Source organism: Ammospiza nelsoni, chromosome Z (assembly GCF_027579445.1).
Source record: "Ammospiza nelsoni isolate bAmmNel1 chromosome Z, bAmmNel1.pri, whole genome shotgun sequence".
In the NCBI taxonomy this organism is placed as follows: Eukaryota; Metazoa; Chordata; class Aves; order Passeriformes; family Passerellidae; genus Ammospiza; species Ammospiza nelsoni.
The window spans coordinates 70,546,709-70,563,634 of record NC_080669.1 but is presented as its reverse complement, the minus strand read 5'-3'; the positions used below and the strand labels follow the sequence as shown (position 1 = coordinate 70,563,634).

At 37.4% G+C, this 16,926-nt stretch overlaps 1 protein-coding gene across 2 annotated transcripts in view; it reads left to right on the top strand.

Annotated features, from left to right (window-relative positions):
• Positions 1 to 16,926, top strand: part of SKIC3 (SKI3 subunit of superkiller complex) — a 50,757-nt gene that overhangs the window by 3,333 nt on the left and 30,498 nt on the right. For both annotated transcript variants that reach the window (XM_059492446.1, XM_059492447.1), the window contains 13 exons: positions 407 to 482; positions 2,097 to 2,237; positions 4,229 to 4,327; positions 4,428 to 4,536; positions 6,379 to 6,519; positions 7,920 to 8,021; positions 10,806 to 10,939; positions 11,618 to 11,704; positions 11,793 to 11,896; positions 12,008 to 12,134; positions 13,294 to 13,473; positions 13,881 to 14,005; positions 14,452 to 14,705. In XM_059492446.1, the coding sequence (XP_059348429.1) occupies positions 407 to 482; positions 2,097 to 2,237; positions 4,229 to 4,327; positions 4,428 to 4,536; positions 6,379 to 6,519; positions 7,920 to 8,021; positions 10,806 to 10,939; positions 11,618 to 11,704; positions 11,793 to 11,896; positions 12,008 to 12,134; positions 13,294 to 13,473; positions 13,881 to 14,005; positions 14,452 to 14,705 (1,679 nt within the window). The remainder of the gene's footprint in view (positions 1 to 406; positions 483 to 2,096; positions 2,238 to 4,228; positions 4,328 to 4,427; positions 4,537 to 6,378; positions 6,520 to 7,919; positions 8,022 to 10,805; positions 10,940 to 11,617; positions 11,705 to 11,792; positions 11,897 to 12,007; positions 12,135 to 13,293; positions 13,474 to 13,880; positions 14,006 to 14,451; positions 14,706 to 16,926) is intronic.

Below are 16,926 nucleotides of genomic sequence, written 5' to 3'. Positions count from 1 at the left end.
TTTATGGAATTCCATGTTATCCTATTCCTGTCCAAACTTGAAGCATTTGTCTCTGATAGGTGATTGCCTGCATTAATAAGAAGGCTTATTTTTCACTGCTTTAAGATCACAGAATATGTGTCATGCAATCTGTAGAGGCACAGTTCTAAACAAATCTAGCTCAGCTGTCACTGTAGCTGACTGGAGTGCTTGGTTACTTTGAAAACTGATCCAAAAGTCCATAAAAGTTTTTTTTTTTTTTTGTTCAGAGCAGCAATGAGTAAAACTTATAGGGCAATTTTTAGTATGTAGTCCAAATATGAGTTTGACAACTGAACTTACTGAAAATTATTTGTCAGAATTTGAAAAGCATTACACTGTTATATAAAAACTTAGCTTGTTTTGGGGGGATTTTCTTCCTTTCTAGTGGTGACAAGCAGAAATGGTGTGATATATGTAACAAGCTTGTGGAACTATACCATCAAGAAAAGAAATATTTAGAGGTAGGTCAAGCACTTTCTTCTAACAATTATTTTCCGTTTGATCTAACTTTTCATCAAGGAACCCCCATTCTTATGGGCCACAGACCACTTAAGATCTCCTTGTGGACCACAACCAGGAGGAACTGATTTTAACTGTATTTTGTCTTTTCCACTGGGTGAGACTTAGATGCAATCCATTAAACTGACAGAAATGGCAAAGACTATTATTTTTGAGAATGAAAGGGCAGAATATCATCCTTCTGTTGTATTTCTAGAAGTCAAAAGTGGTATCAAATGCAGTATGTGTGAGTCAGGTGTCCTTTGCCTGGCTTGGCCAGTGCTGTGTGTCCGATGAGCCTTTCACTAGTGGGGTGATCCCTTCCTAGGCTATTACTGAAGCTTCGTTCTAGAGGGTAAGATGGGGTATGTACACAACCTGAACTTGATTGCATATGTCTTCTGTACTGCATTCCCAACACAATGATAAGGACACAAAAAACCTCTTCAGAGCAACACAAGCTTTGCAGAAATCGACTCTAGTCAGTACCGGGAGGGGGAGTTGTCAACAGTCATGTTTCTTGCGATCTCTGTAGTATTGTTACAGAATGTCTATTTTGGAGGTATGCACTTTGCTCTTTCAAAAGGCTGTTTTCTTACCTGGTGGTGCATGATTGTATTGTATGTCATCTTCCCACCTCTCCTCCAGCAATGGAACATGGAAAATTTTACATAGCACGGAGCATGGGGCTGAAGGCTATCAGTTAACTCCAAAGCCTCATTGTATACCAGCTTCTTAAACTAAATTTAATGCTGATAGTTTAGCATATGAAGGCAGACTTACTCTATATGGAACAAGAACCTGAAGTTAGGCTTCAGGGTCCTATTTTTTCTTTCCATTTCTGTTGACTTTTCCATGCTGGAATTTCAGTGTGGACTGCTCCTTTTGTTCTCTTTCTGTTTGTAGTGCCCTAGATATTTAGGTTTACTTTTACTGTTGGTTTCCTCCAAGAACCAGAGTTAGAATTCATATACTCTTGATGTTCTCTAGCTTACTTACTGTGGAAGGTAGAGAGGTTGCACACAATGCATTGGGACTTGCTATTTATTTAATCAGAAAGCAAGTAAATCTGGGTTACTAGGTAACTGTAAATGTTACTATGTTGTCTACCCTAGAGTGATAGAGTTTGATACCAAAGGGGTAACCCAAGAATGAGGAGTTCTACTGTGTGTGTGCACTTTTGGCAAAGAAACAGGGTGTACAGGATCTGCTTTCTGAGCAAGGACAAAAGGAAGATAAGGGGAGGTCATCTGGCTTAGGAATGCAGCCACTGCCTAAACAAGACTATAAAAGACTGAACCAGGGGAGGGATTTATGGTAATAAGCAATTATAATATGTATTATGACTGTGTGTAAACAATGCACTTGCAGAGGATCGGAATGCACACCAGGCAGAGCAGTCCCCCATGCATCCCTGACCCAGTAAATTAAATAATGCTGATTTCTTAAGGCTGCATTGGTATTAAGGAGTTTATTTACCCAGTTTTCAGTGAATTTTTGTGACAAGTTGACTACTTATATCGGACTTTCAGCTCTTTAAAGAGTAATCGGCATGGGTCATTTGTTCCTGTTTACAGGTGGCTGAAACTTGGCAGAAACTAATAAGGATGAAACAGGAGGAAGGTGCAGAAAAGGCAGAGCTTCATCAGCTTTGGAAGAAGATGATCCAGTTACTGAAAGACAGTACAAGGAACAAGGATAATAAGACTGGGCAGTTGGTAATGTTTCTCACTCCTTGTTCAGCTAGGTACATATATATGTCCAGTGCACCTAGTAATTGCAGCCGTTTGTCTGAGTTGACTGTCTCAATGTTCAGAGGTACTAAACTTCTGAGGAAAAGTTGGGCAGCTTTACATTTTGACAGAAACAGCAACTGTGCAGCAGCCTGAGATGAGCCTTAGGTGTAACGAGTCACCTAAGTTCTTCACAAATTGTTCTAGCATGGTTTGTTCTACTGGGTGTAGTCCTTCACTAGCAGATTTCTCCAGCACGGGTCTTTTTCTTACTCTCACATATTCTTATTTCTCTCTCTGCCTGCAATTGCTATTGCACTGGTTTCTTCCCCTTCTTGAATCTGTTATTCCAGAGGGACTCCCAGCATTGCTGATGCTCTTGACCTCAGCCAAGCATGTCTGTCTTGAAGCCAGCTGCATCAACTCTGTTGGACATGGGGGAGGTTTCTAGCAGCTTCTCATAGAACCCACCCCACTTAGCCGCCCTCTTGCCACACATAACCAATACAGATGTTCTTCAAAAAAACAAACTCCCCCCTACTTTCATCCAAGTAGGAAGAGATGGATTTGTGAGGTTTTTCTGTTTCTTTGTACATATGCTTTTTCCTAGACAGAAATATTTTGGATGAAATTTTCTTTTCTCCTCTAGGTATTAAGCTTTAACTTCTTAGGAAAGTGACAAAGCTGATTGAAACCAAACAGAATGATCATGAGTCCTCTGTGGACAAAGTTAATTTTATCTGATTTATCTGTTCTTGGAAGATGAACTTCCTTCAGCATGAAAGGTGGAAATGTATCACCTGATAGCAGTGTTTCAGAAAGGAGAAAATACAAATTGAAGTTATTTCATATAGCAGAAAATTGAATCTGTATCTCTACTTTTAAAAAAGCAAAGGCTTTGACTTCAAGCTAGTGTAGAAAAGAGGAACTGCAGGCAACACTGCTTTTTTGGAAAGGAAAAATAACTTCAAAATATTTTTTAAATAGCATAAACCTCAGGAATAAGTTTCACATGCAAATCCACAGCTTATTGCAGTTTCAAGTAAAGCACTTGAATCTGGAAGCCTGCGGACCTGAAAGCAACACACTTCAGTATTTCTGTAGTGACAAGCTGTGTACAACTTTGTTTAGCATGGTTGTCTGTAAGCCTGCATTCTGGTGCCTGTGTTCCCCAAAGCGTCAAGAAAAAAAGATTAGACTAGACTTCTAGATTTCTAGACCAGAGTGGGGCGAGAGGCTGACAGCTAACCTTACAGGATAGTAACCTAATTTCCTTCTTTGAATTGGGATTAGGTTTGAAGAACAATCTATGTTCTTAAAAATTTTACCTTCCTTGTACCATCTTATGTTTTGTGGCATCATATTATTGCTTCATCTTGTACTAGACAATTTAGATGCTTTAGATGCTGAGTGCTGCTTCATGATAAGAAACTTGCTTCATGTCTTTCTCTGTTCATAGCACTAGTGTAAACTTTTAAAGTAGGATCTAGGTAATAACATATAAGTACCCACTTTAATATGGAAGGGCTGGAAAGCATGTTATCTCCTCTAAGGAGCAGATAACTTTAGGTTTTCCAAGTTTGGAGGAGACTGAGGGGTGCCTCTATTGTCTGCAGTTTCCTGAGCAGAGGAATTGGAGAAGGAGGTGCTGAGCTATTCTTTCTGGCATCTAGTGATGGAATGTGTGGGATGGGTTCACCAGACTTGACATGTGGCATCATTTCTTTACCAAAAGGCTGGTCAAGCATTGAAGCAGCCTTCCTAGAAATTCAGTTATGTCCCAAATCTATCAGCATTCAAGAGGCACTTGGTCATTGCCCTTAATAACATGTTTTAGCTTTTGGTCAGATCTAAAGTGCTGAGGCATGTGGACTAGATGATTGTTGTATGTTCCTTCCAACTGAAATATTCTATTCTATGAAGATAACATTTCCCTAGAATATTTGTTTTGCACTCCTGATTTTTTGTTATTTCAGCTTTTGACTGCATTTGAACATGCACTGCATTCTGCTGACACTGTTCCTGGTGAAGACCACCAAAATCTTTACAAAGACTTCATACAGTGCTTGTCTAAAGTAAGGTTATGTCAAAGCATCTTTCTAGTAAGAAAATAGATCAGTTATTTCACATCTGAGAACTCACATAAATAACTGTTTACTCTTTTTTCCTTTCTAGTTTCCTCATGAAGTCACTAGGTTGGAAAAGGCTTGTGATGACATGATGGCTTTGTACCCTTCTATGACTTACCCTTTGGAAGTACTTTGCTTGCACTTTGTTCAGTCGGGTGAGTAGGATGGATTTAGGCATTTTGAGGGCTGAAATTTTTTAAATAGTTGATTTAGTTGACAAACTGTTTGCAAGTTTTTACCTTTCACAAGGACTGTACAAGTACTTTCTTTACTTCTGTGTTATGTTTCTGAAAATAAAGTGTTTGGTCCTATGACTTGTCATTTCCTTGCCCTGTAACTGAGTAGTGACTGTAAGTGACAAAAACCTGCTGTAAGGGAAGTCCAGCTCTTTGAAGTTTCAAAGAAAAATGCCTCACTTGAAAGCAGCCTCTCTGGATAAATGAATAGTAGCTTCTTGACCTTTTAAGAAAAAGTGAAAGAGTGTTAGCCAGTGCTCTGAGGTTCACGATGAGCTATGCTGAGGTTATTCTTGACACAGATTCTCTTCCATCACAAAAAAAACCCACAAAAACCCAAAAAAACCAAAACAAAACAAAAACAAACAAACAAAAAAACCCCACAAACAAATAACCCCCAGATAAGCATTTGTGCAACTATGTTAGAGAGTGTGCCTTGTGAGTAGGGAATAACAGATCTGTTTAGATATATATTCTGAGTAGAAAAGGAGACTCTTTGAGAGGAAAAAGACAAAACCTGGTGTGTTCAGAAGTGCAGGGATCTGAAACTATGCATTACTATTTTTTAGTCATTTACTAAACAACATTGCAATAGCATTGGACACTTTCTCATAATTTTCAAAGGTAATTATTAGAATTTGGCTTTTTGTTTTGTTATTTAAGTCATCAGAAGTTATTTTGTTTCTTTTTAAAGCAAGGAGACCAAGTCAGAAAAAAAACCCCTCTAGAAATAACTTTCATCTTAGGTAGAAAAAGGGGTTTTCCTGTTTTGAAAAAATGGAATATGATAGCAAAATACAGCAAGTGAGAATTTTTCACTTTGTTTTGGAAGCATGAAGACAAATGAGGCCCAGACTCACAATTTGTAAAATATTTGAAAATGCTTTACATTTTGGAGAAATGGGCAGAAACTAATTTTCAAAAGAAAAGGTTAGTGCAGTTCTTGTATACTAGCACTCTGGCAATATCTCATCGTCCTACAAGCTTCTTGTAGGGGAAGGATGCTGCTTGTGTTTTAGAAAGGCTGTTTCTTTAGGTCTGAGTCATGTGTTTTAATCCTTCATGTCCTGCACTTCTCACAGGGTTGTTAATTTAGGTGCATTGTAAAGTCACCTTTAGCAAATGCAGATGAAATCAACTGTTATGCCACATAAATCAATAATTCCTTAAAGAAAATAATAGCTTGAAGGTTGTTGCAACAAGTCACAAAGTTCCTGTCAGTATTGCCAAGTCTACAATTGCAGCTAAATGCAGGCATCAAAAGTTAGTGGCGTCAGTTAAAATTAAGCTAAAACATTAAATGATATGGTTTCACAGCAAGGTAATTTCAAAAAGCTTATCACAGCAAATTAGCAGGTACACAATGTCTCTTCTGGAAGGAAATTTTATTGATTTATTTGTGACAGATTCTGGCATGTACACTTTCAGCTGAACTTACATGAAAAGCATATTATTATTTAACAATATTTTATATTATTATATTAATTATTTATTAATAAAGGGAGTATACCTGGAGTAATTTAGCAAAAGTGATTATTCAGGTTTCAGACTGTCAGTTTATTTTGTGGACACAGTACTGAGTATTTAGGTTACTTCTTGGGTTTTGGTTCTTTTATGGGATAGGGGATAGTAAGTGTGTAGAGCCTTTGGAAAATCACTTTGAACTCAAAAGGATAATGATCATTTATATGAATAAGGTAAGCTGTTGCAGTTATTCTTTTAATCTAAAACCCTACAAAACGTGTCTTTTTCTGAAACCAGGTACTTTGCCGGAAAAGGCCCTGACCTGTTTCTCTAAACTTTTGGAGATGGATGCAAGCAGTGGTCCAGGCATCATTGGTTTTGGTATAAAATGCCTCAAAGAAAATAAATACAAGGAGGCTGTTAAGAGTCTTACTGAAGGTAAATGTGTAGTATGAGATGTGAGTAGTCTGTAACTTGAACACTAGATTATGTTCAAAATTTAGGGAATCTTATACTTGCGTATTAGTTTGAAAATTCTAAGACCAGCTAGATTTTAAAAGAATGCTGAACACTTCATCTGATTTGTTTGAAATATAGCTTTAAGTGTAGCATCTCTAAAGCCTTTCATTTGTGTTATAGTAAGCTCTGTAGTGTTTGAAGGTAAACCGTTTTTAATCCTACTGTTATTGGGAAAATAATTATATGAAACACTAACTGGAACAATAGCAGTAAATGAAGGAATGTGAAATTTATGAAGTAAAATGTAATGCAACCTCTCTAGTAGAGTCACTGCATTTCTCTGCTTGAGCAAAGATGACTTTTCTCTGAAGTTACTTCATTTTCAGTTGGGTAAAGACTCACGCTGAGTATTTAGAGAGAAATATTGTAAGAGTTTTTTTCTGTTTTGTTGTTCTACAGTAACTATATTTGCTGAAGACTTGGCTTACTCATCTGTAAATTGACTTGCTTGTATTGAAATGGCAAAACTCTTTCTAAAATACTCATTAAGTATACTAGTGGGAAAATGAGACTGCCCACCCTCACTAGCTGCTGTGGCAGCTAACAGTGGAAACTGGGTAAATAATTGGGATGTATGCATTCATGAGTCAGTTAGACTATGCTGTGATGTCCTCCTGCATCCATTCTTCTAGATTTAGAATAAGATTGTTTCTGAAATTTAATTTTGGAATATTCTACAGTGAAACAACATCTTGCCTAAAATATGAAATAAAAGTTTCATGTGCCTAAGAGCACATGAAGAGGAAAAGGTATTCCTTGGAAAACAAATTATTTTGGCTTAAATGACCATGTTTTGAAAAAGATAGTATTCTATTTTAATTAATATTAAGTTGTTTTTCTGTTTTTACTTTTACACATAGACTTTGCTTACAGCAGAGGGAATGCAAAGAGAAGGCTCTTGGTATAATGCGTAAATGTAGAAAGTTTGAAAATCATGTCTCTTCCAATGAGCTATGTGTTTGTATCTTAGGTGTTGAGGCTTCCAGGCATTACTTGGTAATTATACATCAGAAGACAGAAATTCAGTTTTATTAGCAAGTCTTAATTAAGGCAGATTCATCAGAAAGTTTCAGTATATATAATGTTATATGCAAAATTGAGCCTAACTTACATGCTTTCTGCTTTTTGCCTTGTTGCATGGAGGCTTCTGTGTCCAAAACAGTCTAAAAAAAGACTCAGAAAAGATTACGGCAAGTCTTAACTATCTGATTGATAATATGTTTTTGATGGCATTATATGGAAATAATATGTATCTACTTGCTATGTGTTTTTGCAACTCTAAGCAATTTTTAAAAGTGTCTTTTTTAAACTCTTACTAGGTTTGCAGAAGACTAAGCAGTGTCCAGCTGCATGGTATTATCTAGCAGAGGCACAGATGAAGATCCATGAACACAGGAATGCTGTCCTGTCCTGCAATCAAGGTAACTGCCTGCTACTTTAAAGAGCAGTTCCAGTGCTGCACTGCTTTATGTAGTCCAGCCAACATGGCCTTGGTATGGTAGGTCTGAGTTAGCAGTAGTCACAGTCCCTTGCTTCTTGCAGTCTCAAGCTTGTGCTGTCTCTCTTGGTTTATGAGAGCTGAAAAGCACCTTATGGTGCTTAGTCTCAGGAACAGAGAAAATACTTGGCTAAGTGGATCCAGAAAGCTGTCTGATGGTTAATATTTGGAAGGTTTACGTTTTCTGCTGTGCTGCTTCTGCTGGTGGTTGACCAATGCTGGCAAATGACAGATAGCCTGAAATCACAAGGTAGGTGTCACAAATATTTAGCCTGGCAGATAATCATGTTTTAATGTGAAAAACAAATTTTTAATCAAATTAAGGTAAAACGCAGAAAGGATGTGTAGTATAGCTGCATCTGAAGAAACTCACTGAGTATAAAACTTCATCTTTGCTAGCTGGCAGCGAGGGCAATTATTGCCATCTAGGATGCATATCTCAACTGAACAGGGCCACTCTCTGGTGCTTATAAATGAAGGGGCAGCTGAAGTGGACTTCTTTTGTGGCAGGGAGAAATGCAGTGAAAAGTTTTTAAGAAAGACTGGAAGAAGTAAAAGAAGCCAAACAGACCTGGCCAAATAGTTATGGGAAATCAAGCAAAAGTAGTTACTGGTGAGGGGAATTCAAAAGACTTATGAACTTGAGTGGAGGAAAAATGAAAGCTGAACAAAATAGGTTCGAAAAGAAATTTATTGGTGAAAGAATGAAAATAAGGAAGTTCTTTTCCCATCTGTGTTCAGTGTGGAAGATCTCGGGGTGACTTTGTACCGTGACTTCTTTTCAGCAGATTGATCTAACAACTTGTCTATGATTACAGTGTTAACAAGGGCATGTCTAAAACAAGACAAGGAAACATAGCATAAAGGAACTATGAGATACCAACTTAGGAATTGACTGAGATGAAAATACTGAAGTTTTAAGGGGTTCCATAATTGATTACTGAAACTGTCTTGGCACCCAAATACTTGAAAGTAGGTGGCATGGCTCTGAATTTTAAAAAGGAAAGTTGAGGGAAAACACTGACAGGTCTGGTATATTTAGTGGTTGAAATAGTGTAAACTGAAACAGTAGAGTTAAAGAATTTATGTAGAAAAATGTTTTGGGGTAGACAGCATGGTCTTTTGAGAGTTGCTAATTTAGAACTCCTTCAGGGAGCTTATGAGCTCATAAATAAAGGAGGTTTCCAGGTGGTAATTGGTAAGATCCCTTACTTGACTGTTAGTAGCCTTGGTTTAAGAAGCAAAGCTGTAACTTTGGGTTTTTTCTTGTAAGTTAAAAGGTAGAGCACAGTATAGTAATTATGTCTGTTTTCAAGCTGGAAGGAGGTATCCCTTGACATTTTCCCTGATACCTGTGCTGTTTATGAATGCTGAGTAATAGGGTTATAGTTTGCTGCTATGTAAAGTAGACTGCAAAACTTTTAGATGTTTACCAGAGTGCATAACTGAGTGTCAAGACTATAGAATTTTATTCATTATTTTAAATGCAGAATAATAGAGTTGTGGGAAGAAGTGTTCTCACAAAGCTACCTGACACTCTCACTGAAGAAAAGTGCAGAAGGTCCTCATTCGGTATGAAAAAGTAGGACTGTTTCTTTCCCCTGGTGTGCTTTACAGGCAAGTCAAATATTAGCAAGTTCAGAGAAGGGAATCGTTAGTGAAACGTACCATCAACACACAGTAGCTTTAAGAACTTCAGCAGCTTAATAAAATCCCTGTGTAGTTTTGGTAACTATCTACTCCATTTCAAAAAGAAAATAAGAGTAGAAGTTAATAGACTAGAAGTGAGGTTGGTCACATGGGCTAAAAACCGCAACATATGAGAACAAGTAAATAATCTGTCAAGTCTTTCTAGCCTGGAGAAGAGATCATTTTGAACTCTGTGAAGATACAAATGATGTGGAATATAAATAAAGATTGAGTGTTTTGTTTTCATATGTGAGGTCTGGCTAGTGCCAAATGCAGCTAAAATGTCAAGCTCAGAGCAAACAAAACAAGTTTTGTTTTTCAATGCAAAAAGTTAAGTTCCTTGCTGAAAAGTGCTGTTGATGCAGAAATTTCACTTGAGTCCAAAACGTGTAGAAAGTCAGAGATAATTTTGAAAAAACGTTGCTTTTTACTTGTCCTGTCTTAGTGACTGTATCAAATGAGACAACAGCTCATTGTACATGAAAATAAATACAATTAATTGAGTTACTCAGGAAGTTCTTGCCTTTAAAGAATGGTGGTGCTCAACAGAGATGCCTTCCATCTCTGAGGTGAGATGATACTGTGTATTCAAAAAGTAATTGGAACTCTGTGAGGGTTACTTTGTAACTTTTACAGGCATCAAGGTAAATCCCTGTTTTCAGTAGTATTCTTTCATTTGAACACTGAAATGCGGAACGATTTGTCTGTTGAAAGGTCGTTTTTTCCTTAGAACTCTAATGAGCAAAATTATAGCACTTAATTTTTAAAGTCAGCAGCTAAAAAGCAATCAGTATACATACATCTGAGATGACCTCCTAGAATTGACTAAATTGTTAAACTTGAATGGATAGAAATTTTACAGGGCAATTTGTTATTTATGGGGGAGAGCAGTCTGAATGGTGTTCTATTAGGCAGAAAAAATATAGTTAACAAGGTTTTAGAAATATTTGGAAGAATGCTGCTCTGTGTACTTCTTCTTTTCTCATTTAACTTGATGAAAGGTTCTTCTTGTCAACAGCTCTTGAGGCTCTTGGAACTCCTGAGGGTCCTAATCTTCAGTGGAAGAACCTTGTCTTTCAGTTGAAAGCAGAGACTTTGATTAAAATAGCTGATGCTGATGCTGCAGAAGAAGCCATTAAAGCACTTGAGCAGGTATTTTTATTGACTAAAATGTTTGGGGTTTTTTTTAATATTACAAGGTGCCCTTATCTTTCTGTACTTAAGGTAAGTATTTCTACCCTGGCCTCCTTTCAACTTGGTGGTTTAGACCATTCCTACCAGCTGTCATGTAATTCAGACATGTCTTCCATTCCTGTTTTTCCAGGCTTTGCTGCAGCTCTTTTTCATTTGCAGTTTTAATTTTGGAAGCTGTCACTTTTGACTTTGCCTGGTCTTGCTCACTGTTGCTGGTTCTGTGCTGTTACCCATCTTAATTTGAATTCATGTTATAATCTCCCTAGTTCTTGCTAGTTCTGTGCTGTTACCCATCTTAATTTTAATTCATGTTATAATCTCCCATGTCCATCATTCCCTTGTGATTAGTCATGAAGAAAAACACATTACTTTAAGATTGAATGGTTAAGCTTTGGCAGAAGTTGCTTCCCCCCTGTTTTTGTCACACAGTTTCATTCTTTGTTGTTCTTCATATTTCTGCACCTTTGTTCTTACAATCTTCTACTTGCTCTTCATCAGAATTGTCCTAAATTTTCTCAGGGATAATAGAGAAAACTTCTAAATGCTTTCTTCAGGCAGTCTGTCTGCTTTTAACAACTTTAACTTCTTAATGTGGGGAGATAATAAATTAATTGTGTTTATTATTTGGTGTTCTAGATTGTAGATGGAGCCAGTGATCCAGTGATTTCAGCTCTCAGGGGTCAGGCTTATCTGAACAAAGGTTTAATGGATCAGGCTTCAAAGGTTAGTGATTTTTGTCATTCCTGTGAGCTAAGTACAGCTCTTGGTTTCATAGAGGAAGTAACTAGAGAAAAATGACATCCTTTTGCAGGTTTCACAAGAGCTTCTCTTGTCCCACCCTGATCTGGCTGAGGCCCATGCTCTAGAGGGTTTCATCCATTATTCCCAAAAGAACTATGAGCAGGCAGAAAAAAGGTAGACTTTTGTTTTCTTTCCTGTAACAGGGAAGTGTTATGGGATAGTAAAATGTAGTGTTTTGCAGCTTTTGGGAATTTGTCTGACCTGACCTGTTTTCATTTTATTTAGTTTTCTACATGCTATTGAAAGAAAGGCTGGAATTGCAGAGTATCATCAGTACCTGGGGCTCACATACTGGTTCATGAGTGATGAGACAAGAAAAGACAAAGGAAAAGCACTCACTCAGTTCTTGAAGGTAAAGACTCCTTTGACTGTTGATGTAGAATTAGTGTTTTCCTACATCAGAAGCCAAATATGAAAAACATACTGACAGGAATGAGACTTGAATATTCTCCTTTGTACAATGTATGAGCCTCCAGAGCCTGCAAACTAGGTTCTGCTGTGCAAAAAGGCATTGCAGGGAGCTGTGCAGTTACCTTGAATCTCTCCACTTCTGTTTTCCTCTTTTCAACTAATTCTTTAGGCTTTTGAATTGGCAAAACTTAGTGGTGATTCCCTCAACCTTTTCTCCTTCGGGAAAGTGGAGGCCTCTACGCAAGCAGCAAATGTCTTTGAAGACCTTTTGAATGGGGGAGGGCGGAATTCAAATTCAAAAAACATGAAGGAAAAAAAGTTGATAATGGTGTTAGGGTTTCATTGTCTGTCCCAGGATGTAAGTTGGTAAAGCCCCATAATTTATATGCTTTTCCTGATCTTTGGGATTTTAGTAATTGTGGCTTTTTCGCTGAACATAGATAATAACATGAATCCAAAAGCTTTAGTTTGACATCTGTGTTAGTAACTTGAAATTGTACAAAATAGAACTTTAGGCACTGTGAACTCATCATGTAACTTCATTATAGGTATTGATAACTCAAATCATTACCTGCTGCTTGCACTTTAATACACAGCTGAGTATAGTGGCAAATGTAGTTGAACAGTTCTTTTGGTTCTAAACCATTATATGCAATCTTTATTATTATTGACAAAGCTGTTTTCTGCTGCTTGAAGGCTGTCAATTTCTTAACTATAAGCAAATCTGCCAAATGCATCTAAGAAGGAACTGAAACTTTATACATGGCTGGAGTTAATTATGGTGTTATATGGTAAGAGTATGAACATAATGATTGAAACAGAGTAGAAGATGAAATAAAGATTTACTTTCTCCTAGCACAACTATTTTAGTACTTTGAGTACAAAATGTTTTGTGTCATGGGATTTGTAGCAGATTTTCCAGATATTTAAAGCTCAGGTAATCTGTGCAATTTTATAATAAAGTTTGGCAGCTCAAATATATCACAGAAGGGGCTTAAAAATATGATAAGCAGAGGCTGAACAAGTAGCTGTCACTGAACCTGTCTATGCGTATAATCCTTTAGAATGCTGTCTGATAGTGTGTTGGTATTTCCTTATAGGCTGCAAAATTGGACAGCTACTTGGGAAGTGCCTTTTGTTATCTAGGTAACTACTACAGAGACATTGCTGGAGACAAAAGCAGAGCTCGTGGTTGCTATAAAAAGGCTTTTGAACTGGATGAGACGAATGAAGAATCTGGAACAGCAGCTGTCAATTTAAGTGTGGAACTTGGAGACATGGTATTGTACATTCAGAATGTCAGATTACTGCTGCTTTGTTGTTCTTCTATTAATCCTCCTTTTTAAAGAATCACTTCAGGTTTCCTCTATATTTAAGATCAGAAAACAAATGTTCTGTCATTGCTTAGCAGCTTTTATAGTTGGGCTTGCTTCAATTTTATGTTCCAATTCCAAATTAAATTTGTCTTGGGAGAAGGTTGGGAGAACCAAGTATTACATTAGGGTCATCGGGTGTGATATAGATGAAGCATTTTTTTCAGTAGGGGGCATAAGGAGAAAGTTGGGGATTTTCTTTATTTAGCTTGTGTAACTTCTTTTTTCCATCCTTCACCTTGCTGCTTTAGAAAGTTATAAGAATATTTTTAAATGGTTTTTGTTTACTAATTTGGCATTTATTGCTTTGTTAGGACACTGCTTTGTCAATCCTGAATGAGGTAACTGAAAAAGCAAGACCTGGTACAGCAAAATGGGCCTGGCTTCATCGTGGACTTTACTACTTGAGAACTGGTCAGCCGTCACAAGCAGTGGCTGAGTAAGACAACTGGTGGTTGGTTTAAGTCCTTTTCTACCAATCCCAATAAAATAGTCTTTGCTCATAGCAAGTTTTCAAATTAAGTTAGGTAATTATACCTTGTACTTAACAAAGGGAAATGGGTCTGAGTGAGTCTCTCTTCAGTTCTAGAATTCACAGAATGTAGTCCTGTTAACACAGCAGTGTTTTGTACTAACAAGCTTTGTGACAGGCACAGACAAGCTGCTATAGCACTGAATAGCCAGGGCGAGATACAATTCCTAAAATTTCCTCTGAAGATGAAAAACCTACTATGCTTTGTTTAAAAGTTCCATGTAATTGTGAATTTGTGTCCTGAAGAGTATATAATGCAAAATTAGTGTCCTGAGCATATACAATGAAAGTAAATAATTATGTTGAATTGTATCACATTTCATTTAAATAAATGTATGTCTTGATATCTTCAGTTTGCAGGCAGCTCTCAGGGCTGATCCAAAGGATTCCAACTGCTGGGAGTCTCTAGGGGAGGCTTACTTCAACAGAGGTAGCTACTCAACAGCTCTGAAATCCTTCAGGAAAGCAAGTGAGCTGAACCCAGGGCTTGTGTACAGCATTTACAGAGCTGCAGCACTTGAGCAGATTCTAGGCAAATACGAAAATGCTATAGCTACCTATCAACAAATATTAAAGAAGACAGAAAACTATGTGCCTGCACTGAAAGGTATTATGCCTGAATTTGAAAGTGTTCACTTTTCCTCCCTTTACACACTGTAGTGTTTCAGTCTTTTGGAGGAGTTTTTGATGTATTGAGGTTTTCTTGTGGTGTGTTGAGGTTTTCTTGTATGGAAGGATACAGTTGTATGTAGGGCCATGAGGTTCCTCGCATGAAAGTTGATTTGTAGTATTACAAATTCCTGAAAAACTCTTAAATTATGATGAATGTGAGTAATTATTTCTCTTTCAAGTAAGTATGAAAGGTAGTTAATTCTATGTGGCTACCAGGCCAAAGGAGTAGGAGAACTGAAGAGACACAGAGGAAGCCCACTAACAGGGCTGCAGTTTTACTTAAGCTGTAAAATACTGGCTCAACAGGCAATGAAATCAGATTGCCATTTCAAAGAGGTGGGCTGATTTCCTTCTGCTCCTGACCAAGCATTCCTCACTTCTTGTGTTAGTCTAGTGATTCAGACCCTTCTGAACTTTTTCAAGTGGTGAAAAAGAGCAGTGAATCCCAAGAGATCTCCCAAGCATTACAGGTGGCAGGGGTAGAGACCTTCAGTATATAGGTAGGAGTAGAGAGAAATGGAGCAATTGAAACTTCTTCATTATGGAACTGTGATTCTGAAGTTATATAATGCAGGTAGTGTATAAAATTTTGATTAAAAATGAATAATTGCTCTGTTTGCATTCTCCCTGCCACTTAGTTTTCAATCATTCTCACCTCATATACCAATCTGAAGCAGGTGCTGCTTGATGGCTAGTTTGAATTTGTAATTATTTTTTTCATTGTATGTAAGGCCTTCTGGTTTCTGGATGAATCTAAACTGATTCTTGGAAGAGTTAATTCAGAAATGTAGAGTTATTATTACAACAGTGGGCTTTTAATCTGAAAAAGTTACAGTGTGGTTGATTATCTACCTCCTCCTCTATAACTCCTCTAGGTTTTTTCAAGACCAAAGTGACGTGGTAAAAGCTCCGTAATGGAGTTGGAGTGTATTGCATTTAGGCAGTTTTACTAGTTGTTGGGCAAGAAGGGAAGAGCTGACTGTAGCAGCAGTTTGCAAAGGTGCTGTATGTGCATATGCATATGGTTTTTTCAGTGTCTGTAGGTAACAGTTGACAGTGTTACTAGTACTAAAATGCTTTGAGTACTTAAGTACATGGTATCAAGATTCCTCCTCATAGTTGCCTTTATACTGTTTTCTTACACCTCCTGAGTCTTCTTTCATAAAGGCTCACATTGTAATCTCTGGTCTGTTAGCTGTAAATCCTTTTAAGTCTCCAAACAGCCTTCACTTTCTTTGAGACTTCTTATGATGTTTGGACCAATTTTGTAAATTTTGTGGACCTTCTTAAAACTCTCTGAAGTTCTTTGACTGTCCCATCAGTGTTTATTTTCAACTGTTCTGATCCATTCGAACAGTTTCTGAGTTGAGCTGTTGGAAGTATGGTATCTGGTAGCTGAGTCAATAACTTCACTGGTGTTACTTCACTGCATCTTTTCAATGTGTTTTGATTTTGTGCTACTGAATACTTATTCTGCCTCTGTTGTAGCGTATCTTTCATGTAATTTTAGGGAATAAAATCAATTTTGTTTTTTGATCTTGACATCTGATAAGCTTATGATCTTGGTCTTCTGGGGAGCCAAGATAAAGACTCTTGCAAAACTCTATTTTGGTATAGGTGGAGGATTACAATAGCATGAGGAGGGTAGCTTCAGAACTCTAAAAATAATCTGAGAATGAATGGTACTCATATCCGATGATTTACAGCTGGACAGAATCACTGCTAGTGCCAGCAAATGTGTAAACCAAGCAGTTACTATTTCCAAAATGTTAGAAATTTTAACCTATGATGCAGTTCCTTTTTCATAGTGGGAATTATTTCCAGTTGTGGTGGTTTGACCCTGTCTAGGCATCAACTGCCCACCAAGCTACTCTGTCACTCACCTTGTCAGCAGGATGTGAACAAAAGACAAAATAAGATTGAAGAAATTCATAGGTCGAGATAAATGTGGTTTAATAAAGCAAATGCAGAGGCCCCATGAAGAAGCAAATGAAAACAAAATTTATTATCAACTTCCTATGAACAGGTGATGTCCAGCTACTTCTCGTGAAGTAGGACTTCAGTCTGCCTAGTCATTGCTTCAGAAAACAAATGTGATAACAAGTGCCCCCCCCCCGCAATCTCTTCCACATTTATCTCAGCTTTTATGCTGAACA